Raw genomic sequence first — 25,734 nt, 5'->3', positions numbered from 1 at the left:
TATTGTAGTCCGCATTTGTAGGAAAATGACATTTTGGAATCAATGGTTTCCAGTTTGCAGAGATAGCTTGTACGTTAGGGAAGGAAAACATAAGTGGAAAACAACGCAAAAAAGAGAGTGGATCCGAAAAAATGTCGTTATGTGGTAGAGAAGGGGAATTTCGCATACCATATGAGGAGCTCAAGGAAGAGGAATCTGCATTTTACATTTTAGAAATTCGAAGCACTAGTTTTTTCATTTGTTATGTTGAATTGCTCCCAGAATTAATAAAAGGAACACAATATTACGAGCTGGCTGCCATTTCAGTGCAAACCTTTGTGTAATAGTCATATCTCCCTCAATACCTTTCCCTTCAAGATGTGTAGTTTTTTTGTCCCTCTTGTATCTGGCTTTTAATACTTCAAGTGCCATTTTCTATTGTGATTAGGTAGTGAAACCACATAAATATTGCCCATTTATGCTTGCAAAACTGTTCCATATGCAATCCAGATAGTCACTTAAGTTTTCGAAAATCGCCTCAAGTCTTACTTGGTTTTTTTTTAATATGACCAGTTTCGCTCTTCAAATGAACAAGCATCATCAGAATATACAGTTTAAAGTTGGCTGACAGCATTAAAAATTGCCTTAACAGTTTGTTGACATCTCTAAAGATTAATTTGACTGTACTACAGCCTCTTCCTCGATCTTTGATAGTGTGTGGAATTTCCCTTCTGTACCATAAATGACATTTTTCGAATCGACACTCTGTTTTGCGTTGTTTTGCAGTTGTATCTTCCTTCTCTAATGTACAGGCTATCTCTGCAAGCTGCAGACCAGTTGATTCCAAATGGTCATAATAAAAGATACAAAGTGCGACTTGTGGCTGTTTACGAAAACTCAGTTTTAACAGTCGCTCCCCCTGCAGATAATGCTTGCTCTTGGTAACACACTAACACATATTTAAACAAACAACTCTAATACGTTAGTTGATGCATACGTCGCAAAAAAAAGCATTTTACCTCTGCTGCAGTGCCTGAAGGTTAAATTCCACTTCCTTATGAAGCACTACAAATGCCTGACAATATACAAATAAATTCCACATACTAACCAGATTCTATCCACAGTACTTTTTTCAGTTCATTTTGCAACCATATAGTTATCCACTACACTATAAAATATTAAATGCAGTGCGGTCATGCTGTAAAATTCAGACTGCTGCCTCACTGCTTCAATTAATCTTTCGTCTTTTATTATGAATTTTAACAAAAGAAGTAACGAAACGAAGCAAATTATAACAAATAACGAACAATATGCACTTGATAACAACCACAAAAACCACTTCAAAAGGAAATGTTGAGTTCTGAGAATGACCTTAGACCATGTACTGCTAGGAAACGAGCTTCAGGGTAATGTGATCAACAATGGACGGATGACTCCAGCTGTCAAAACTTTGTTCCCGAGAAACCCTGGCGTGGCAGCGCGTGTACAAGTCCTAGGCAAACGCTATTTAGAGTCAATCAAGGGTATATCATATGTTGAAAATGTGGTAAAATGTCTTAGATAAGGCTCAGAAGCGCACAGATGGTATCATCACAGCGTTTATCCCAGATCGTCTTAAAAAGTAACATGTGCAATTGTAAATCTTATTGTAACGACCGTGAAGTGGCAACGGGAATGTGCTGTTTAGGACCAGAAGAAACTACTGAAACAGGACATCGCAGCAGTAAGGAGATGTATCAGCAAGGTGAAACACACGACACAGTGTGTATTAGAACTTGCTTCAGTTACTGGTGCATAGGGCGGAAAAACATTCTCGCCCTAATCTTTGAGTGAACCAGTGCTTGTCAACCTGTAAAAACAGATCACTTACAAGCCATAAACTGTAATCCCATTTCGAACTACATGAGGGAAAAATGGTACAGGAATGCAAGCAAAATTTCCGTTCAAACAACTGCGCGGGAAAATAATATCGTAAACAAAACAAATAATGCAGTCATAAATCGTAAAGAAATAGAAACTGTGTTATATGCAGACAATCATGGCAGAGGAATTATAGAAACTTCGTACTACCAGTATGGACTGAAAGCTACAGGTTTCATAAAAGCAGGCGCTCGTATGTCAGAAATCGTAAAAAATTGTACGCCTATAAACGAAAATAACACGACGCAGAATCAATGTATTGTAATCCTCGGTGGTGCAAATAATGTTTATAGAAATGAATTAAAAGAAGCAACTCAATCTTATTCTAAATCGAATACAGAATCAATCTGTTGTTGTTATAGGCATTCCACACAGGCACGACCTAATTCTTCCATACTCTGTAAAGAAAGAAATTCAGAAAGCAAACAGGATATACAAAAAATTTGCAAATCGACCACAATTGCTTTATTTCTCACCACAGATCACTTAGAAAGAGCTCGTTTCAAAAAGTGCGGGGTGCAAAGAAACAAAAATGGCAAAATATATTTAGGCCAAAAAATCAAGGATTTTCTGAAAACTGCATCAAATAGTTGAACTGTGGGACCCACTCCTCTACTGCCAGAAGGATCAGCCTTACAACCTGCAGCAGCAGACACTGGATTACAGACAGATGCAGAAAGAGCAGCAGCAGTTATGCCTCACCCAGAAGCAACAGCAGAATCAGTAAAAGTCAAAGTAACAGAAGGGTCAACTGGAACGGCAGCTACAATAGCAGCAGCAGCAGCAGCAGCAGGAGAAAAAAAAATGCACCTGAGAAAATGATAATAGTAGCAATACCTTCACCAATATTAGCAGGAACAACAGCATCAACAACAGTAGCAGCACCAGCAGAAATAGCAAGATCAGAAAAGGATACCAACCCATCACAGTGGAGGCCACAACTTCAGACAACACCAAGACAAGGAGGAAAATATCAAGAGAATACAGACCTCCACCTCACAGACAGGATTTTCTGTGGAGACACAAAATAAAAACTCAGTAGTAAAATACAAAAATATAAACTTCGTTCTTTTTCATCAAAATGTGCACTCACTAACCAGTAAAATAAGTGAAATATAAATCCTCTTAGGAAACGAAATAAAATGTACCTCATTATTATGTCTCATAGACCATTAGCTTGATGAGAATAAGTTACATATTGTGCCCCTACCTATGTTCTAGGTGGTCATTTCTGTAGAAAATTTTTTAAACATGGTGGCAGTTGTTTATTTGTGAGAAATAATATAAACATTGTAGATACAAAATTTCCTGTTGAAGTAATGAAGGAAAAAGATGAAGAGCTATCAGGAGTTGAGATAGTGGACACTAAACTACCCATTATTTGTTTATACAGAGCTCCAACTGGTGACATAAATGTTGTTGTTGTTGTTGTTGTTGTCTTCAGTCCTGAGACTGGTTTGATGCAGCTCTCCATGCTCAGTAAAGCTGCATGCCCTCGGGAAAAATTATGGCTGTAGTTTCCCCTTGCTTTCAGCCGTTCGCAGTACCAGCACAGCAAGGCCGTTTTGGTTAGTGTTACAAGGCCAGATCAGTCAATCATCCAGACTGTTGCCCCTGCAACTACTGAAAAGGCTGCTGTCCCTCTTCAGGAACCACACGTCTGTCTGGCCTCTCAACAGATACCCCTCCGTTGTGGTTGCACCTACGGTACGGCCATCTGTATCGCTGAGACACGCAAGCATCCCCACCAACGGCAAGGTCCATGGTTCATGAGGGTAGGCTGACATAAATACTTTACTAAAAAGTATGGAATATTCACTTCAGGGACTAACACAAAGAATCAAAAGAGTTATTGTATGTGGTGCTTTTAGTATTGACTTTGCAAAGGATACCAAAGAAAAAAAAGGAATTAATTATTGAATCTCTTGCAAACTTTTAAAGTGAAATCATCTATCACCAGATGTTTCTAAATGAAGAAATTAACTATAAAATAGAGACATTAAACAAGGCCTTTGGGGATCACACAGCTCAAAAACTCTCTCTGGGTATGGAAACTGAGCTGCAATTTAAACACTGGTGAACAACCAGTAGTAAGAACTACAGTAAGGAAAATATAAATCACTTTCTCCATTCTGTATTGTGTATAAAACCACGGACATAGAAACGACAGAGAGGCTTTGTCCCACCGTAGCCCTCAGTGGTTCACAACTTCAAACAGGCCACAGCAGTCTACCCTCCCCAGCACTGCCCCACACTGAACCTAGGGTTATTGTCCCGTTGGCTCCCAGTGGACTCCCCTGGGAACATCTCATACCAGATGAGTGTAGCCTCTAGTGTTTATGTGGTACAGTAATTATGGTATATGTGTACGTGGAGAGTGTTTGAGCAGCATTCACTGACATAGTGTATCTGAGGTGGAATAAGGGGAACCAGTCCGCATTTGCCAAGGCAGATGGAAAACCACTTTACACATTCTACATTACGTGAACAAAGAAAACTGGTATGAGATTTATAACTGCAAACACACACATTGAAAATTTAGTAACTTTATTAGCAATTTTTCCTACTATTTTGAATTGTACTCCCCTCCAATGCAGAGGAAAATATACACTAGGAAAAAATAAATGGATCGCTTGATCACTTCTGGGATTCTGATATGCTCAAACAAAAAATGATTACTACACAGGTAGTTCAGACAACTCATATATCAGAATTTGTTACTCATTACAAAACCTGTAAGAAGATCTTCAAAAACGTTGTCAAACAAGCAAACATAATGGCAAATGGCACATACATAAAAAATTCCATCAATGAAATGAAAGCCATACAGAATATTGTAAGCAAGGAAACTATGACAGAGCTGGCAAATTTCCATAATATTAACTGCTTAATGGGGAAATCATCTGTGATAACTGTACCTACAAAAATTTCAAATAAATTCAGTTCCAACTTTACACAGATAGTTGAACATCTTATAAATCAAAATTTACATTGCACTCCCAGAAATCAGTCCATATGTACTATAAATAATAAATTTGTTTTTCTATGCCCCACTAATGGAAAGGAAGTACCTGGTGTAATCAAAGAACTGAAGCCCAAATCTCTGTTGCTATTGACAACATCTGTGACTACGTCCCAAAGAAAATGTGTTCCCCTCATAACCAGGCCACTTGTCGACATCTGTAAATATTCCCTGTCATTTGGGTTGTGTGAAGATAGCAAAAGGAAACCCCTTTTCAAGAAAGGGATAAAAACAGAAATACCAACTATAGGCCTATTTCACTGCTATCTCGTTTTTCAAAATAATTGAAAAAATCAATTCTAAAAGACTAATCATTCCATAGAAAAGTAATTATTTCTCAGATACACAACGTGGATTCAAAAAATCTAAATCTATTGAGACTGCTACTTTTGCAACCATAAATGGTGCCTTCAATGCAACAGACAGCAAAGAGCATATCTCAGCTGTATTTGTAGACCTCTCTAAAGCATTCGATGTCATTAGTCACAACATCGGAAGTTGAATCTGTAGGTATTAGGGTCCCAGCCTATGAATGGATAAAGTCATAGCCACAAAACAGAGAGCAATTATTTGAGCGTGCCTTCCAGGTAGGGAACAAGATAAAGACCTAGTGCTCATAAAAGGAGAGGATTAAGTGCAGTATACCATAAGGCTCCATTCTTGGACCAATTCTGTTTCTACTCTTTGTAAATGACTTGGAACCGACCAGTCCACACCATAGGTACTTAAAATTCACATATGACACATATGTGATAGTAAAAGGAAGAACTAGAGAAAATTACTGCATGAGATTGAAAATTGTACCATACACATTACAGACTGGTTTTCTGGAAACAATTTAATAATAAACACAGAAGAACACTGTGTAAAATAAATGTCCACTTACTTACTTTACTTTTTCGTGTCCGGAGATTTGTTTCAAAGCCTTTCAGCCCAATGGCGGGCCAACTCCAATGTTTCTCTCTTCTCAAGCCATAGTTCGTCAAGGGTACACCTTGTGGGGCAGATGGAACACTGTAGAAGGTGTTCCATATCCTGAACTTCACCACAGTCGCATTTGTTGTCTCTTTCGTCCTAGAAGCCCCATTTGACTAGGTTTGCTTTAACTGGTGCTACGCCTCTTCTGATGCGGTTCAGTGTACTCCAAATCTTCCAGCTTTATATGCTGCCGCTGGGTATTTCTCGTGAGGCAGGGTAGTCCTTCGGAGGCTCATTCAATTCACTAGTGAGAAATCTCTTGCGGGATTTAAGTCTGCTATGTCCACATGAAGAACTATGCAGCGGGTGGCGCTCGTCGAAAATCTGTTTAACTTTTTCTGTATGTTCGTGCGCATTTCTTCGGGATTCAGGATATGAGAATCCAGCAGCTTTGTATATTTTCCCAAGTGGAGTGGGCTTCATGTATCCTGTTGTTAGCCTGCATGTTTCATTAAGGACTGTAGTGACTTTTTTGGCATGTGTGGATCGGGACCATACAGGGCATGCATATTCTGCTGTGGAGAAGCAAAGTGCTTGAGCAGTTGTTCGTAATACAGTCGGACTAGCTCCCCATTCACTATTCGTCAGTTTTCTTAAAATATTGTTCCTGGCAGCAACTTTTTGGCAGGTTTTTTCACAGTGATATCTGTACGTCAGTGATCTATCCAGCACGACACCAAGGTATGTTGGTTTGTCCGTATGGTCCAGTTTGTTGCCATTCCAGGTGACGTTCAGCTTCCTGTTTGCCTGTTTTGTGCGGAGGTGGAAAGCACTAACCTGTGTCTTAGAGGGATTTGGTATGAGGGAGTTCTCTTTATAGTATTCAGACATTACGTGTAGCGAGCTTTCCAATTTCCCTTCTACTTCCTCGAAGCTATTTCCTTGCGTTGTAATGGCCAGATCATCGGCATACAAGAAATGGGTAGTACGTTCCGGTGTTGGTTGATCATTGGTGTATAGTTTAAATGGTAGGGGGGCCAGCACACTGCCCTGGGCTAGACCGTTCTTTTGTCGACGCCATCGGCTTTTTTTCCCGTCCAGCATTACATAGAACTGTCTGTTTTGCAGCAGAGATTAAATGATTTTGTGAACTGATGATCCTTAAATGTACAGTACAGTTTTTCCTGAGCTTTCTGTGGTTGACTATGTCGTCTGCAGAACTTACGTCCACCAATGCTACACCTGTTATTTATTTGTTTTCAAACCCTTACTCTATGTGTTCTGTGAGTGCTAGGATTTGAGTGGTGCATGATTCCCCGGGTCTGAATCCAGCCTGTTGGGGAATGAGCTTTTAGTCTGCGATATTTGCTATGCAGATTAGGATTATTCGTTCGTACATTTTGTACAGATGGCACAGGAGTGCTATTGGGCGATAGTTCTTCGGTTGACCTGCGTCTTTCCTAGGTTTTAGTAGCGCTACTACCTTTGATTTCCTCCACATTTTTGGGATCTTACACGTTTTTAAGCATTGATTAAAGAGCTGCAGGATCCATTGCTTGGCATTAGGTCCGAGCTGTTTGATCTTTTCCACACATATATCGTCGACTCCTGCTGCTTTCCCGTTTTTCATTGAGTTTATTCAATGATTAAGATCTTTCATGGTAAATGGTATTTCGAACATGCTTGACTCTTGACTCTGAATTCTGCTGATTTTTATTTTCTGACATTTCTTGTTGGGTTTTCCATTTAGTAGGAGCTGATGGCCAATTTGATTGGGTGTAACTGAAGAGCATTGTTTAGCTGTCCCAAAATCACAATTAAGTTTTTTTATTAAGTTCCAAGCGACTTTGCTGCTGTGGGTCATATCCATTCTTTCCAGAGTTTCGACCCATGTCCTTTGTCTTGAGTCACTAATCATTTCCATTAGTGTTTCTCCACATTGGACCACTTCTTCACTAAAGGGGTCCTGTTCGTAAAGCATTTCGTACTCCCTCAGGATGATCTTTGATTTGTCAGAGAGACCTGTGATGAAATGCTCTCTGCAGCCTCGGGTATGTGTCTTGGAGAAATCTTTTGGAGGGTCTCTACGAAAGTTTGATAATTTTCCGGAATTGGGTGTAGATTTTTTATTTCTGCATCCAGTTCCACAGCATATTCTGTCCAATTAGCTTTATTAAAGTTGAAACGTCTGTGGAATGGTATTTTCGTTGTTCTCAAAGCACCGTATATTTGGATTCCGATAGGTCGGTGTTGTGATTTAGGAAGAGGTGCGTATGCAGTTTTTAAGCATGGGTTTTCCACATTTGCACTTACAAAACAAATATTAGGGTTGTATTCGCACTTCTAGATTTTGCTGCTGAACGAGCATGGTAGCTTTGGATCATGGATAAGTTATTTATTTCCACCCACTGCTCTAATTTATGTCCGTTGTCGTCTGTATGTTTGTAGCCCCATTATGTGCTGTGGCAGTTGAAGTCTCCTAAGATGAACTATGTTTTCTGGTTGTTGAAGTTTGACGGCAAAGTCATGTTGAACTTCTCTCCGGGCGGCTTGTAAACTGATGTTATGGTGAAGGTGCTACACTCGACAGTCAGTAATTCTATGTTATTGTATGTGGTTCTGTTAGTTGATATTATGGCCATCTCAGGTTTTGTGAAGACAGCGCTGCCATATTTAGGATGTTGATTTTCTACGGCTAATTTAATTCCTTCTATTTCTGGTCTCATTGCCCCTTCTTTCTTGTGTGTTTCTTGTATACACAGTATGTCCCATTTGTGGGTGCGGCAAAGTTGTGATATGGTTTGTTGTTTGTTTTTGGTGATACCCTCTACGTTTAGGCTTGCAATCGTCTGAGTTGGCTCTGAGAAGAGCCCATTCTTTTTGCTTTTCCAGTGTTGGGAGGATTGGCCATTGTCTTTTATTGCAACATTTCCGGGGGATGCCGGCATTATCTGACAGATGATTCTCGGTCTCTTATCTCAGATAGTGCACACGTGGAGGCTCCTTCCTTGTGTTATAAGGATGAATACTCTGGTTAGTTGATAAAAGATTGCTGCTATTTTCTAAGATTTCCCTAAAAATATTATTACTTGTAAAATATATAGACAAGATAGTTGAAGAATGTGAAGAGACATAGAGTTGTTTATCAGAATCTTTAGAAAATGTGCGCTCTACAAAATTTCTTTGAATATGGATCCAAGATAATCTAAGATGGGTCAAACATGCAAAATACATGACAAATAAATTGAATGCCATTTGTTATACTATCAAAATTCTTTCTGGTTGCACATAGGAAGAGACTATAAAAAGTGTATACTTCGCCCAGGCAGAATCCTTACTGTGATATGGCATAATCTTTTGGGTAAACGCATCTGCTAGCAAAAGTTGTTTTATACGTCAAAAGACAATTGTAAGAGTCATAGAAACTGCTGCCTCAAGAATCTCATGCAAGCCCCTACTTAAGAAACTTCACATTCTTCAACGATCTTGTCTATATATTTTACAAGTAATAATATTTTTAGGGAAGTCTTAGAAAATAGTAGCAATATTTTATCAATTAAACAGAGTATTCATCCTTATAACACAAGGAGAAAGCAGAATATACATGTTCAACATGCATACACAACACTAAAACAGAATGGACCACTGCAAGTAAGAAACAGACTATACAATAACCTACCTAATGGAATTAAAACAATAAAAGACACTTCAAAAGTTAAAACTGCTATTCATTGTAAAAGTGGTGTTATAGTATAAGTGAATGTCTTGAAACAAAAACGTTATTGCCAAATATTAAAAAAGAAGAATGAAATGTTAATCAAAAGTTTAATGTAAAAAATCGTTTGAATTACTTGTGTTAAATATCATGTATGTAGCCTGAATTTTCGGTTGTGATAATATAAATCAATGTAAATATTCTTATACGCTTTAAACACGTGTATTGTAAATCACAATGACTTGTCCTAAATAATTCTGTATACTTTGTACAACAAATGATTAAAAGGACCAGTAAAAATGAAGTGAAATGAAATGAGATGCCGTGACTTGACGTGAAGGAACGGGGCGGCCATTGTGGATGCTGCCACTTGAAATGCACTGCGGAATGCTTTGACGGTACGCGACGTGACGTACAACGTGAATTGGTTTTTACAGTGATATGTCATATGTGGATGGTTGAGAGTCGACAGCAGCCCAGAGACGGTAGTGAGGTGGCCAATGAGCTCAGCGCTTGCATTTATTCTTTGTATCTACTGTTTTTCAAGGCTCTTACGTTGTTTTTAAGAGAAAATATGTGTTCAGTTTTTGTTCGGTATGATCTAGTTATTATGGAATAGGGAGAATTGCTACAAATAAAAACCAAATATAACAACAAGCATAGAAAAATAATTAACTCTCAACATTCGGCTCTTCCCCTGAGGGTTCTGGTCCGTGGAGCCGTAATTGCACTTCTGGGGCTAGACACAAGTCAAGGCTACAACGTCTCTTTCTTAAGGAGATCGTTGGTTAATTTACTGTAAGAAGCATCTTTGGTTTAACGCAAGTGACATGTTTGTTGTATTGACGACTTAATGTCATCGAGGGCATTGAGTAGGAGGAACAATGAGAAAAGACCGGCACCTAGAGAAAGAGGCGCGCGTGTTCAACAAGACGCAATGTTCCTAATTGTAGCAATAGCAAGGACCCCGACAAAAAAAAATGACAGCCGTTCTTGAAAGTGTGCCTTTAAGCACCGAGGAGTTCAATGAGCTGTGCAGACTTTGCGCGGCGAAGACAAATGTCCTAGTCGGGTTACCAATTTTTGAAGATGAGGGAGATACCCGTCAGATTTTCAAAAAGATAAAAGCATGTTTACCGGTGCAGGTATGCTGACACTTTTCACTACTCGCAGCAGTATTGCCTCAAAAGTGCCCGTCCTGAACTAAAATTTAAGCCTCATGAGTAACGGAAGAGTGAAGATTTGTATTCCTCCTGCCTGCAACCTTACCTATCAGTTGCCTTAAAATAGAATGCATGAAATTAATTTGCAACCTACTGTCCATATTGAGCATATTGCATCGCACTAGCTTCTTTAATATCTAGACAATCGCGCTCCTTCATGTGCACTGTGCTGATTTGGATTGTTGCGTAAAATCTACAGCTCATGAATCGGTATGCTTCGTTGTGAGACGTGTTCACAGCTATTTTTCGTTTTGTTTTGGGAATACGTAAAGTACTCATCGTTAGCCCATCAAATACCTTGTGATGTGCCGAAAGCTCTGTTTTACGTGCACACGACAATACGGCGTTTATTGTTTACATACAAGACTAGCTGCGTGTCTACAGTACACACCGTTTGAGTATTAGAATGCAAGCCAATAGCCTGCATGATTTCGTGTGTCTGTATAATCAAAAATTTTTACCATGAACAAGTTTGCGTTAATGGTGTTGTAGTAAGTATTGTTAGACCTGGTTCTCTTTGAACTGCAATCCTTCAGGTAACCCATTGAATGCGAGATTTTTCTGTTCGTGATATCTGGTTTATTTTTTCTCCCAAAATGCACATTTTGACATTTAGTTTGGCTTCTGATTCATGTTCATTGACGGAACTGTATGTGTGGAATGTGTCTGTTAATTATTCGTTTAAAATAAAAACATGTGACACCCAAAATATAATTTATTTTTAATGTAACAGTTAATCCTAGTAAAAGATGATTTCATGCTGCTTGTTTTCCTTAAGATTAGTTTTACTGCATGTTGATTACTTGTAGGCACCTTGTAGTGTATTTATTATTTCAGCACTTTGTATGTTTTAACAGACACTGCTGTGTTGCAGTTATGGTCTCCCTACACTAGATAGTAGCTTTAGGGTAGGCCAAACACAGTTCAGATATTTGTTTTCGTTGTTACTGTGTTACATGAACAAGATTTTGCATTGAATCTGGGATAACAAGTTCAATGAAGTTTCAAACACACAATTAAAGTTTCTTCATTTTATTTAATTTTCTTCCATGGACCTTTAGTATATTGATTGAACCCTGGGAGATTCATCCAACCCACTTGCCTTCAGAAGACAACATTTAAATAACATCATCAAACTGGAACAGTGCTTTGTCTTGTTGAATTACAGTGGTGTACTGCAGTGCCAACCTGCTTCACCTCAATGTGTAAAGAGTGTTGTAACATGTCATGATGAATTGTGCTAATGACAGTAGGTTATGCAAACATGCATTGAGCTCCTCAGACTTAGGTCTGGCACACCAAGAAGTCAGTGGTTACCATTCACTTAACTCTAGAAACTGATAAGAGACATTCACGTAATGCAGTTAAACTACTGGGATGCTCCATGTCTTGCACACATTGGCACTGAAATTTATTTTCCTCTGGTTTAATAGCATCTCCTATAGCCCTGCCAGGTCCACACCTTACCCTTTCCTATTTTGTTAATGTGTTATATGTATTCCTATTATTATTTTTGTGTATTTTGGACATGTCCGATACTATTGTACCAAATGGTTGATGTACGGAAAGAAGAAAAAAAATTCTGGGGGTGGACATATCAATGAGCTACTAATAGATGGTTGTTCATTTTTAAGATTGCAATGACTTATTTCTGTGTTGTGTATTTACACCATTTATACCAAGCTGTCATTCTAACTCACAGTGCCTGTAGCTCATTTAATATTACCTTATGACCAACTATATTGAATAATTCAGAGTGCTCTAAGAATTCGCTTTTTACACATTCAGACTTAACAAATGTCACTATTTCAGTTTTTATAAATCCTAAAGTAGCTGATTGTGTACTTCCATCTCTCTTAATCCAAGTTGCGCTAATCAAGGATTGCCAATTAATTCCATTCTATTATTGTGCCCTAGTCTGTAGCTTTTTAAAGGCACACTTTTGGTATGAGCAGATGGTAAGTCCTCTGTTGTGGATCATGTTAGCTGATTTCTTTTCTTATACGCGTAAAGAATGTCAGGTTGGATACATCACTAACTGAACAGTTAGTAAGCTTTCCTCTATGGTGAAACATGTTTGTTGATTTGTTCTTTAGGTAATACTGCTAGACAGGAAGTCTAACCATTTATTCTAAAAATAATACTTTTTGAGAGCATTGCATTGACATGAGTAGGTATTTCAGTGCTGAATAACAATCATTGCTCCAAAGCACTTAAAATTTTTCATTGATTCTGTTTCACGGAGGTAAAGGTGTAAGTCGTGTTTCCAAAATTTGAACTTAAGATTATAGTTGCAATACTGACACATTTGTTTGTAATATTACGGAAAATGTGTGTTTATTTCCAGAAATGGCTTTCTGGATGTGGAAGTTTTCTTGCATTTATGTAAGGTATTTGTCATTGTTGTTTTTTCTGGTTATTTTAAAATCTTGTCCCATGTTTGCAGGAGGGTGGTTACAGTGTTTAAAGTGCTCTGGAAATGTGGAATGGCTTGTTTCGTACTTCCAACACCTGATTTGTTCTTTGTACCACATTTTAAAATTCCTGCATGTTATGCCTGTGTATATTGCATCACAACTTTGATATTCAGGTTCGTACATTCCTGATCCCTGGAATTCATCCCTCTCGATTGTTGGTTGGCTAAAGTTTGGCTGTAGGGTTTGCATAGTTTTATATGCTATTTGGAAGTCCTGTTGCTTAGGTATGTTTGCCACTCTGTGTGTTAATTTATGTGTGTAAGTCATAGTGTACCACCTGCTTCTTTTCTGTGTGATGTTGTCATTATGTAGTATGTGTGTTGAGTGTGTTTGTGAGCTTGCATCTTGTGATATTCTGGAAATGTGTTTGCTTTGTATTTGTGTTTTTATTTTTTGATTGAGTCTGTGTACTACATATGTGTCATACCCATTGTTCCTAGTCATTTTTTATGACTGATTAATTTATTTTTCATAGTTTCTTTTGTTGGATGGGATGCTGTTTAATCTACGCAACATATGTCTTTATAGTGCTGCAAGCTTCTGGTTGTGGAGATGATTAGGTGTGGAATGGATAATTGTGTCTGTGGCTGTTGGTTTTCTGAAGATGTTAAATATATGTTTGCCATTTTCTTTTATTATTGTTCTGTCAGGAAAATTTATTTGATTTTCTTTTTCTTTCACATTTGTGACTTTTAAGTTTGGATATGCTTTGTTGATTTCGGAGTAGAGTTCAACAATTTTTTTGTTTGGCTCATGTACCAGACAAATAATGTCATTCACATATCTGTACCAATATGTGATTTTAAATCTTTTATTACTGGTTATCTTTTCAAATATATGATTTTTTTTTAGATTACTGGTAAAAATACTTGCTAATATTCCTGTTATTGGGGATCCCATGGGCAGTCTATCATTTTGCAGATAATATTCACTTTCAAACTGGAATTAGTTTTGTTTGGTTGACAGTCTCAACATATTTGTTGTTTCTGTAGTGAGGTGGTTGTAGAATGTGAGATTTTGTTCTACAATGCCTATTGTTTCGGTGATAAGGGTGGAGCTATACATTTTTTTCTATGTTAAATGAAACATTGATGCTGTGTGTGGTACCTGTATGTTTTGGATGTGTTCTATTAGGTCTTTGTTTATCACTGTTCTGTTGTTTTCTGTTTTGTAGTGTTTTGTGGTTAACTTTGGAAGATGTTTGGCTATGTAATACGTTGGGGCTTTCCTGAAGTTAATAACGGGTCTCACTGGCATGCTGTCCTTATGTATTTATGGTTGGCTGCGGAGTGTCGGTGCTTGTGGGTTTTTCTGTGTTATGTAGTATTTCTGTTTATCAGTAAGCAAAAATTTGATGTTTTTCAGTGTTCATTTCAGGTTTGCCTGAAATCATGTATTTGGATCTGATTTCAGTTTTTGTATTGTGTTGGAGTTTGTGTATCCTTTGGTTTTTGTGATGTATTATTCTTTGCCCATAAGTACTGTTACATTTCCAGTGTCTGATCTTGTTTTGCAGTGTTATTGTTTATAAACTTTTGTTTTAACGTTTTCATTGTGGCTGCTTCTGTTCAGTTGTTCTTATTATGTGTTTTCCAATTTTTTAAATTATGCTCTTTATTTCTTTTTTTTACCACTTCTTTCATCAGTCCTATGTGTATTTCACAATTGTTATGTTGTTCCTCAGATGTGAGGATGTGTTCAGTTTCTACTCTCAAATTTTCTGTGTATTGGTTGTTTACCTTGCTGTTGGTGCAGTGTTTCAACCATTTTTCCAAGAGCATTTTTTCTTGTTCGTAGTTCTGTCTGTCAGGTTAACTAAATATGAGTGGAAATGTGTTAGTGTTCTTGTGGTTTCACATGCCAAATGTAAATGTATTTTTGTGTCTTATTTATTCTTAGTTTCATTATTTTCTGTTTCTTCTCATTTTGTAAATATTTCACTGCTGTGTATGTGTTGTGTTAAGATTTTTCTATCAATGCCATGGGAACTATGGGGTTTCTTATGTTGTGTGCTTGTTCTAAATGAGTTTCTTACAGTATCATGTTTAGGTACTGTTTTTTTGAATATAGTATCTTAATTGTGATTAGTAACCAATACCGTTCTGCAAATAACTTTTACTTTTGTGCCACTGCAGAACTGTTTTTAACCTTTTACTTTAATGTAATGTGGAATTTAGTCATTCTTTTTGCAGATTTTGTTGAATTTTATGTGCAATGTCATGTTATGGAGCCTCTTTTGTGTGTGTGTGTGTGTGTGTGTGTGTGTGTGTGTGTGTGTGTGTGTTGACAGGGGATGCTTGACATAGCTGTAGTAATACGTTCAGCTGAAGACACACACACACACACACACACACACACACACACACACACACACACACACACACACACTCTCTCTCTCTGCCTGTTTTTTTTTGAAGAAGTGTGGCAGATTGCATCAACCCATGGATGATTTAGGCAGTATTAAAAAGGGTGCATATCCATTTAAAACTTCCTAAATTGGTCATGGGTTTGAGCAGGCTTGCTGCCCTCCAGCCAAAAATGATGCCGTGTGTGGGTATTACGAATATGATAGAAAGTTTAAATTTTGCAAGTTGGACTTAACATCCTGTTATCTCGCAGGAACAGAACTGCACTTTGCAAGTCTCGTAGTAATAATTCTCTGTCTAAAATGTAGAAAAGTGTTAAGTGCAATTTTTAGGGTAAATATTAGTTAGCTGTCTTGTGGAGACTTAACATATGGACTTACATGGGCAACTACTGAGAAGATAGTAATAATACACTTGTGTTCCTGCTTCTCCTCCACTTTGAATTTCCTAACAAGTATGCAGGGAAGAAACAATACAGTAACAGACAATTTTTCACTGTACAAACTCATGGTTTCATGGAGATATACAGGCCTACTTACAAAATTATTTCAAGCTTTCAACCATGTGAATTGGAGCTTTTTGCTTAGTGCTTCTGGCCATTGTCAAGTGGCAGCTGTTGTGTAATTTCTACTGCTGTCTATGGTGTCACCAGTGCTCACTACAGTACTATACAGGGTGTTCAGAAGGAATGTCTCATAATTTGTGAGATGATTCTACATGTGAAAATAAACTGTAAAAGTCCTATAAACGTGTGTCCGATTTTTGATTGTTACGGAACTGGAGCTGGTTGAAGACTGCACACATACATAAATGATTATAAAGAAAAATGTGAATATTACTTGCTGAAATGCTATGTAGATGCTGTGGTGGACAGAATAATGGTGGAACAGATGACCGATTCATCCTACAAGCAGTGTGGGGATTCTCCAACAGGTGGCAGCACCATTACGTCACACCGAAGCAACAGCTGCGAGCATACCCATTTTACGTCAGGTTTTGTAATGGCAGTGCCTGTGTGGCTGTGAGAGAATGCCACAGACATTTTCCTGTTCCATGAATCCCCTGTGCCAGAGCATTTCCTAGGATTTTTCAAACATTTTGTGAATCTGGAATAGTACCCACTGTACACATGACATCAGAACATGTGGCCGTCCAATCAGTTGAGGAATGGGAAAATATTATTGCAACGGTACAGCGGATTCCCACCACCTGTACCCAGTATAAGGTGCATTAGCGGTCAGCTCCATATTCCACAAATATCAGTGTGGCATATTCACGATAAAGGATGACAGCCAAAAACAGTTGCAGGATAAAAATTTATTAACTGCAACTGTTTTTGGCTGTCATCCTTTATCGTGAAGAATTTCAACAGTTGCTGTTGCAGCCATGTTTAAAATCTTGAAAAAGTGTGGCATATGTTACATTCCGAGGGCTTATACACATTCCTTGTGCAGCCCATCCATCTGACTCCAGGTGACTCAGTAGGCAGGCGACAATTTTGTGAATTGTTGGCTGTACACAGAAACATTGTGCAATACACTTAATTTACAGATGAGGCTACATTTACATGCAAAAGTATCATGAACACCCGCAGTTCTCATACATGGGTGTTGGAAAACCCACATGACACCAGGGAAACAAGGTTCCAAGTTAGGTTTCCAGTGAACACTGAGTATGGTATGATGACCCAGTGATAGGGTTGTGTTCCTGCCAAGTTACATGTTAGCCAAAGCATACACACATTGCCTGATAGAAGACCTACCTGCACTTTTAGAACTCGTGACATTAGACCAGCGAAGGCAGATGTACCTGCACCTTGCTAATCACCAATTCACTCTACCAGTCAAGTATCCCACTATCTGAATAGCATGTCTCTACAATGGTGGGTTGGGCGTAGCAGACCCATTAATTGGCCTGCCATGTCACCTGACCTAACACCATTATCCTTTATTTATGGGGCTGGTTAAAGGGGAATGTGCATGCAACAAAGATGAGTACATGTGAAGAACTTGTCGCTTGCATCACCAATACTGTTGCCCACATTAAAGCCCACCAAGATGATGTTCATTGTGCAACACAACACATCCTCCAGTTATAGCCAACTTGTTTATAGAGTACTCTGAGGACATTGCTTTGGACACAGTTCCTGCAGAGCCTAAAACTGAGCCTCTTATCAAAAGTTTTTAAGGAAAACAGCTACAACAAAAAATTTTGCAACCCATTTCACAGAAGGCACATGCGTGGAAGGCCTCTGAGGAGGACATGAAGAAGCTTGTTGTTTTGCCATTCTGTGGCTCAGTAAGTGAAAGATTATCTAGTTCCTAAAGAAGCATAAACTCAATTCCTTCTTCAGGCCGCCATCAATGATTTGACAACTCATGAGGTCTGTGATAGATAATATAGGCCTTGGAACACCAGAGATATATAAAATAGTGTTCGTATGTGGACAGTGCTACATTGGACGGGCTTTACTTATTATTGAACGGTGCATGTAGAGCATGAGAGGTTCTTTTTGCCTGTGGTGTCCTGAGAAATCAGTGGTAGCAGAACATGCTCTGGAAAACAGACACTGCATTCGATGAAGCATCTGTTGTTAAAGAGACAAATGGTTTCCTGGATAGCACCATCAAAGAAGTGACTGAAATAAAAATTTGTGATAACCTCTTTGATAAAGGGAGTAGCTAGCAGCTAGGCATGAGATTAAGAAACACATCTTTGAACTATATGATGTTAAAGCAGAGATCAAGGGGAACTAGTCAGCGGGCTAATAAATTCAGCTCATGAAAGATCGCCAATAGAGAAGGTGAATAATACCCTATGTACATTTAGTACGTATATTTTATTCTATTAGTAATAAATATTTACATCCAAGCACATTTTTTTCTAGTTGACATTCACCACATTGTATGGTGGCACATTCCTACTAAATATACAAAACACAGTCATGGGAATTGTGAACATCAGGTTATTGTGTAGGAGAAAGGTGTTAGTGTTTGAAAACTTACAGTAAAATCTGTAGATATCTGAATGTACATCCATATGCACTTTTTTTCTGTTCCATTTATGTATGGAGCATAAATGTCTCTGTGCATACCTTTAAATAATCTAATATTGTCTTTGCAATACCCATGGGAGTAGTAAATAGTTGTTATAGTTCCTAGATTCACCATTTAACCTTAGTTCTTGAAACTAAGTAGGTTTTCTCAGGATAGTTTGCTTGTACATTCAAGTATTTGTCAGTTCAAGTTTTTCTGCATGTCCTTGATGCTCTCCCATTGGTCAAACAAACCTGCAACCATCTGTGATGCCCCTTGTTGTATGTTTTCAGTATCCTCCATTAGTTCTATTTGGTATGTGTCCCACATACTTGAACAGTATTCTAGGATATACCACACTAGTCTTTCATAAACTAGTCTCCTTCATAGACAGATTGCGTTTTCCAGCTGTTCTACTAATGAACTGGAGATTGCCACACTTTTTCCCTATATTTTAGCCCATGTGACTGTCCCATTATTTATTTATTTATTCTTTGCCCATGGACTCCAGCTGAAAATCCAGCTGAGAGTGTTGGGTGTGTAATACAATAGGCTATCAACATCAAACTTGATTTCATTATATATAAATGAAACAAATAATTAAACAGAAATAGTATATAAGCATACAACGGTATTACATGTTTCACACTATATATAGACACAAATCCAAATAACATACAGAAATGATAATTTTTAAAGGTACATTTCAGTAATGATATAACATATTTAAACACCATCTTAGTATTCATTCAAACTGTTACATTTCTCTGTGAGATATAGTTTCAGATGATTTTTAAAACATTTTAGGTCTGTTTCTTTTTTAATGATTTTAGGGAGTTTAATAAAAACCTTTTGCCTGCTTCTTCAGGGGCAGTCGTAGACAGTTTTAGATTTCTGTTTATCATGCAGTAATTTTCATTTCCTCTTGTACTGTGTTTGTGTACATCTTTATTTAGGAGGTGTTTATCGCTTGACCTTACTGCCATTATGCTTTGGTATATGTACAGTGAATATACCATCATAATATTATAGTGTACAAAAGCTTGCCTACAGGTCTGTCTTGGTGATATTTTTGCAATGCATCTCACTGCCCTTTTTTGAATTGTGAATGTTCTTTTTAAGTAGCCAGCTTGTGCACTTCCCCATATATGAGCTGAATAAGACAAATGTGGGAAGACAAGTCCATAATACATTGATCTGAGGACTTTATCATCCACAGTCTTAGCTGTTTTATGCATGATGAAGATCTGTTTGTTTATCTTTTACACAGTGCATCTATGTGTCCCCCTGTGCCACCGAGGTATTCTTATGTGTTGACCGATTTTAGTTGTGACTAATTTGTATTATATTCATAGGATATCACATTATTTTCTTTTGCGCAGTGCACAATTTTAAATTTCTGAACATTTAAAGAAAGTTGTCAGTCTTTGTACCATTCTGAAATTTTATCATGATCTTACTTAATATTTTTTCAGCTTTCTTCAGACAATACTTCATTACAGATAACTGCATCACCTGAGATAAGTTTGATGTTACTATTAATATGTTCACAAGTTGATTAATATATGACATGAACTGCAAGGGTTCCAACACACTCCTCTGGGGCACATTTAAAGTTACTTTTACATATCTTGATGATTCTCCATCCAAGATAACTGCTTTCTCACTACCAAGAGTTCCTCAATAAATTCACAAATTTCACTTGTGCTAAGATTATGAGGTATGCCTATAGCATTGAAATGAGAATAATAATGGGTGTACTGAGTGCAGTGCCAAGTTAGGAGAATAAAGTGTTGTTGAAATGAGGTGATAAAGATAATAGAAATCTGCAAACTCTCAAGTGATCCATTTTTGCTATTGATAGATTAACAGAACCAGAATTTCTTATACACCCCCAAAATTTGTTTTCTTGCCTGCGAAGTATAGGGTGTTATACATTTGACTAAATTTGCAAATGTATGAGATCTTACGTAATACTTTCCATTGAAAATGAGGAGACAAAGTTTTTCTTATTCTACTGCTGGTCTCTTGTCAGTGCAGTACCAGTGGTCAAAAGAGTATCCTGTTATTCTGGAATCTGAAGTTCCTTGACAGAATGTGTGATTGTGTGACTTAAGCAATTGACAATCTATAATAAAACAAATTTATTTCCTGCATAAGCCCCTCTTTGAACTGTGTCTGCCATGTAGTGTTCTCTGTGAAAATGAATGGAACAAGTAAGTAACTAACTAACTCACATCGCATTGCTTAAATTATCTGACCATTTCTTAGAAGTTGCTTCAAACTATCAGTAACCACTGTGGCCCCAATGCTCCAGCAAGGTACATGTCACTGTTTGTTTGTCAAATCATTGATGTTATTCTTTTATGGGTATGGAAAATCTTTTAATGTAGAGAACTGTTGTAAGAAGGGCTATACAGGTTGAGATGGATACTACTGGTAAGTTCTTGAGACTGATCTCTTTGTAAAATGAAATTGATTGTCAGTGAATAATACATGCAATAAGTGCATAATTGAGCTATATATACAGAGATGTGATACAGTTCCAAAAAGGTAGTTAATCCTGTTACAAGCAAGGAAAAAAAAATATGTCTTAAGCTAACAGTAGTCTGTGTAGCTGTATTGTTTTTGAAAATATTACACATTTTGTATGTGAGTGTGCTATAACTGACTGTGGCCTACAGTGATTCTAAAATAATCCCTATAATGTAATATATGTGTGTTTTGTAGGTTGCCAGTACTGATCGATTACCCAAGATGGTCTGTGAAGAATGTGTATACAAGCTAGATCTACTGTTCGAGTTCCGCGAGCGGAGTTTACGCACAGAACGCTACCTGGAAAGTGTACTGGCCAAGGTTGCAGGAACATTGACAGCACCACCCACTGCAGACTGTCCTACGTTGGTGACGTCCTCTTGCACGGCATCCTCTGCCTCTCCCATCCAGGTGACGCCAGTCGCTACTGCCACACTCACACTGACAACACCGGTGTTGCTGTTGGCACCTCTGTCAGTGTCAAGGCCACTGCCATCTGCTTCTGTTACGTCAGCTGCAGCCGGAGCCGAAGGTTCTGCGCATATTTTACCAATGCAGGTACAGCCTGTAACACCAGTACAAAACCACTTGCGACCATCTTGTGCTGTGGAGTCACGTGAACCACATGTAACAGCAGTGACATCACTACAACAAACGAGGTCACAGGTACAAATAGGCCCACACACTTTGCTACAGCAGGAGTCTCCACCACCAAATCCACAGCAGCAGCAGCAGCAGCATCATTATCAGCAGCAATTTCCTAACCAACACCACCAACAGCAGCAGCACCACCATCATCGCCATCAGCTGCAGCAGTCACAACAACCACCACCACCACCACCACCACCACCATCACTACCCTCAAGGCTGCGGCAACAGACACAGCAAATTCAGTCCCATCACCACCTTAGTACTCACTGTCAAACACAACTGCACCAACCTGCTCAGCTGCAGGAACAGCGTCAGAATCTTCTTAATCAGCAACGACAGGACCAGCAACAAATATTATTGCATCAGCAACAGAAGCATCCAGCCCAAGATCCTCAGCTTCAAATTCCATCTCAACCGCAGTCAATGCAACAAAGTATCTGTACTCAGGTTGGTTTAAAAACTGCAATTCTCTTCATAGTTTTGCCACAATGTACCTTATAGGCTTTATTCTTTGTAATTATTTTATTTTATTTTTGCTTAATGTTTAGTTTCTATTCTTTTCTGGTGTAACAGTTATCCAGATATAATGCACATAATAACATGATTGATTTTTAAAATTATAGAATGCAGGTTTCTGATAATTTACAGAATGGATATACGCTGCATCATATTGTGAACCATAATTTTTCTGTGAGTTTTCATACCTAAATTGACAATTGCAAGATAAGCATTATTAGAGACAAGCCTCACTTGTATGTAATGCATTGGAGCTTAAGAGGTACTATAGTCTTAGGCCTAAGGATTTGAGGAGAGGCTGGTTCTGAAATGAGGTCATTGTGGCTGGGTTTTTAGGTGGATGCATCTGATGACAGCTGGTGGAGTCCTTCTACCACTTAATCTCTGCTGTTCAAAACCACATTGGTGGAGTCTTTGTTGGTAGGTAGGATTGTAAGGTTGGGAACTGTTTTGAGGTGACGGATAGTGATTCTTGCAGATGTAAGGTTAGCAGTGTTAAGCAATTTGAAGAATGATGGTGAGACAAGGTTTGAGGTCAAGAAATTCTGGAATGTTAACAGGTAGTGGGGTGGCTCAGGGTTGGATGGAGAAGTGAGCTGAGTCAGGCAGAGTTCAACATTGGCTTTGGCTTGAGTCTGATTGGTAGGTTTGGTGGCCAAAGTGTTTTCACTGTAGGGACTGGGAGAAAGAGAGAATGCCTTTAACAAGTCCTGCCCCACTCCCAAATTCAGTCATGCTAGACTTGTTAAAGACATTTTCTCTGTCTCCCAGTCCCTACTGTGGTAACACCTTTTCACCACCAAACCTACCAATTGGACTCAACCCAGAGCCAATGTTGAGGTCTGCCTGACTCAGTTCGCTTCTCCATCCAACCCTGAGCCACCCCACTGCCCCTAAATCACTCCCTGTTATCATTCCAGAATCTCAGACCTTGCCTTACTATCATTTACCAAATCCCTCAACATGGGACATACCCTTGTGCCCACAGAAAGAACCACAATCTACCACCTAAAAAAGATCCTGACGTTAAAATCCTACCTGCAGACAAAGGCTTCTCCACTGTGGTTTTGAACCTCAGGGATTACTCGGTGGAAGGACTCCACCAGTTATCAGATGCATCCACCTACAATCCCTACCACAGTGACCCTATTCCAGAAATCCAACAGGGTCTCCAGTCTCTCCTCTAACCCATAAGCCCATCCCAGAACCTCTTCACTGAGTCTATCTCTTTCCTCTCCCCACCACTCCCCACACTCCTACCTCCTATATTCTTCCTAAAGTCCATAAACCAAACCACATAGAATGCCCCTTTGTGGCCAGTTAGTGTGTCCCCACTGAGATAATCTTTCCTCTTGTGGACCAACACCTTCAGCCTATTACCCATAACCTACCCTCCAGTATAGAAAACACAAACCATTTCCTCCACAAATCTCCACAGTTCCTGTTCCTTTACCACACAGTGCCCTGCTCATCACTATTGATGCCTCCTTCCTCTACACTAGCATCCCTGATGCCCATGACCTTGCCACTATTGAACACTACTTTTCCCAACACCCGCCTGATTCCTGACCTACAAACATCTTCTTGGTCACTGTGACCAGTTGTATCGTCACCCACAATTGCATCATCTTAGAAGGCATTGCTTACAAACAAATCCACAGGACAGCAATGAGCACCCACATGGTACCATCCTATGCCAACCTATTCATGGACCATCTAGAGGCATTCTTCCTAACCAGCCTGAATCACAAACCCCTCACCTGGTCCAGATTTATTGATGACATCATGATCTGGACCAAGGGTGAGAACCCCTGTCTATATTCTTTTAGAACCTCATCTTACTCATTCGCTTCTCTTGGCCATCCTCAACCCAACAAACCACCTTCCTCGATGATGACCTCTGCTATATAGGTATCCCCATCCATATCAAACATGCCAACCACCAGCAATCCCTCCACTTCAACAACTACCACCCATTCCGCACCAAGAAATCCCTTTCATACAGCTTAGCCACCCATGGCCGCTGCCTCTGTAGTGACAAGCTTTCCCTCTCCAGATACACCAAGGGTCTCGCTAAGGCCTTCACAGACCGATATTACCCTCCCAACTTTGTACAGAAACAGATCTCCTGTGCATTATCTCTACATTGAGGTCCCGCTTCCCAGAGTACCGCTGTCTGGTCACAAAGGAACACTCCCCTCGTGACTCAGTACCACCCAGGACTGGAACAATTGAATCATGTTCTCCGCCAGTGTCTCAACAACTTTTTATTGTGCTGTGAAATGAGGAATATCCTATGCACTATTCTCCCCATTTCTCCCATAGTGGTATTCCACTACTCAACAAACCTACACAATATCCTCATCCACCCCTATTCCATGCCTTCTGCCAATCCCTTGCCTCATGGCTAACATCCCTGCAGTAGACCTAGATGCAAGACCTGTTCCATACATCCTCCCACTTCCACCTATTCCAGTCTGGTCACAAGGATCATCTATCCCATCAAAGGCAGGGCTGCCTGTGAAGGAGTCATGTCTACACAACTAAGCTGCAACCTCTGTGCTGTGTTGTACAGGGGCATGACAACCAACAAAATATCTGTTCCTCCCCTCAAACCTCCCAACTGCACCTGTCACCCCATGTCCTTGCATACTCCCAAAAGCCGCACTTTACCTTCCCCCACGCCTTACTTTGCTATCCCTCCTCCTCCCCACCCCAGCCGACCACAGTGGCCATATTCGGTGGTCATGTATGCGTGAGTTGTGCTGGTATGAATGTGTGTGCATTGTCTACTTTAGAAAAAGGCCTTTTGGCTGAAAGCTCAATATGTATACAGCCGTTTTGTTGTGTGTTTCTGTGACTCAACATTTCCTCTATATGGTGAGTAGCAATCTTTCTTTTTCGTAGTATTGTCATGACTCCATCATCGATTTTCCATTATTTGATTTAATGAGAATGTGGGAGACAGATACATATCTGTTTTCAGATTCTGTGTAGTGTATCATGTTAAATCCCATTATGTCAGTGTGTTATTGCTTAGAGGATACTCAAGTGTTTTGACTGTTTCAGAGAAAAGTTACTTTGGTTTCGGGAATAAAGGATAAGAAAAGTATGAAAAGAATGTTGTGACACATAAAAACAAAACTCTCTTGAATCAGAAAAATTTAACAAAAAATCCAGGATGGAAACAATTGAGAAAAATTAGGAAATGCAATTAATTACTTGAAATATAGCCATAGATTTACAGATTTGTGTTTAAGGCACAGATGGAAATGTTCCTCAGTTTCTTTAGCTTTTATGAAGATTTCACTTTTATAGATTTTTTTGTAAGTCTGAATTCTCTTCAACCTTCTTATGGAAGTAACTGTTTGTTAGTT

At 38.9% G+C, this 25,734-nt stretch overlaps 1 protein-coding gene across 1 annotated transcript in view; it reads left to right on the top strand.

Annotated features, from left to right (window-relative positions):
* The first annotated feature begins 10,369 nt into the window (after window positions 1-10,369).
* The window catches only part of LOC124612950 (zinc finger and SCAN domain-containing protein 2-like), a 187,004-nt gene continuing 171,639 nt past the window's right edge, over window positions 10,370-25,734 (top strand). Inside the window, exons 1-2 of the mRNA XM_047141466.1 lie at window positions 10,370-10,699; window positions 21,386-22,288. Coding sequence (XP_046997422.1) covers window positions 10,535-10,699; window positions 21,386-22,288 — 1,068 coding nt within the window. The 5' untranslated portion in view covers window positions 10,370-10,534. The remainder of the gene's footprint in view (window positions 10,700-21,385; window positions 22,289-25,734) is intronic.

The sequence above is a fragment of the Schistocerca americana genome, chromosome 4 (assembly GCF_021461395.2).
Source record: "Schistocerca americana isolate TAMUIC-IGC-003095 chromosome 4, iqSchAmer2.1, whole genome shotgun sequence".
NCBI classification, from domain to species: Eukaryota; Metazoa; Arthropoda; class Insecta; order Orthoptera; family Acrididae; genus Schistocerca; species Schistocerca americana.
This window is presented reverse-complemented; position numbering and strand designations above follow the sequence as displayed.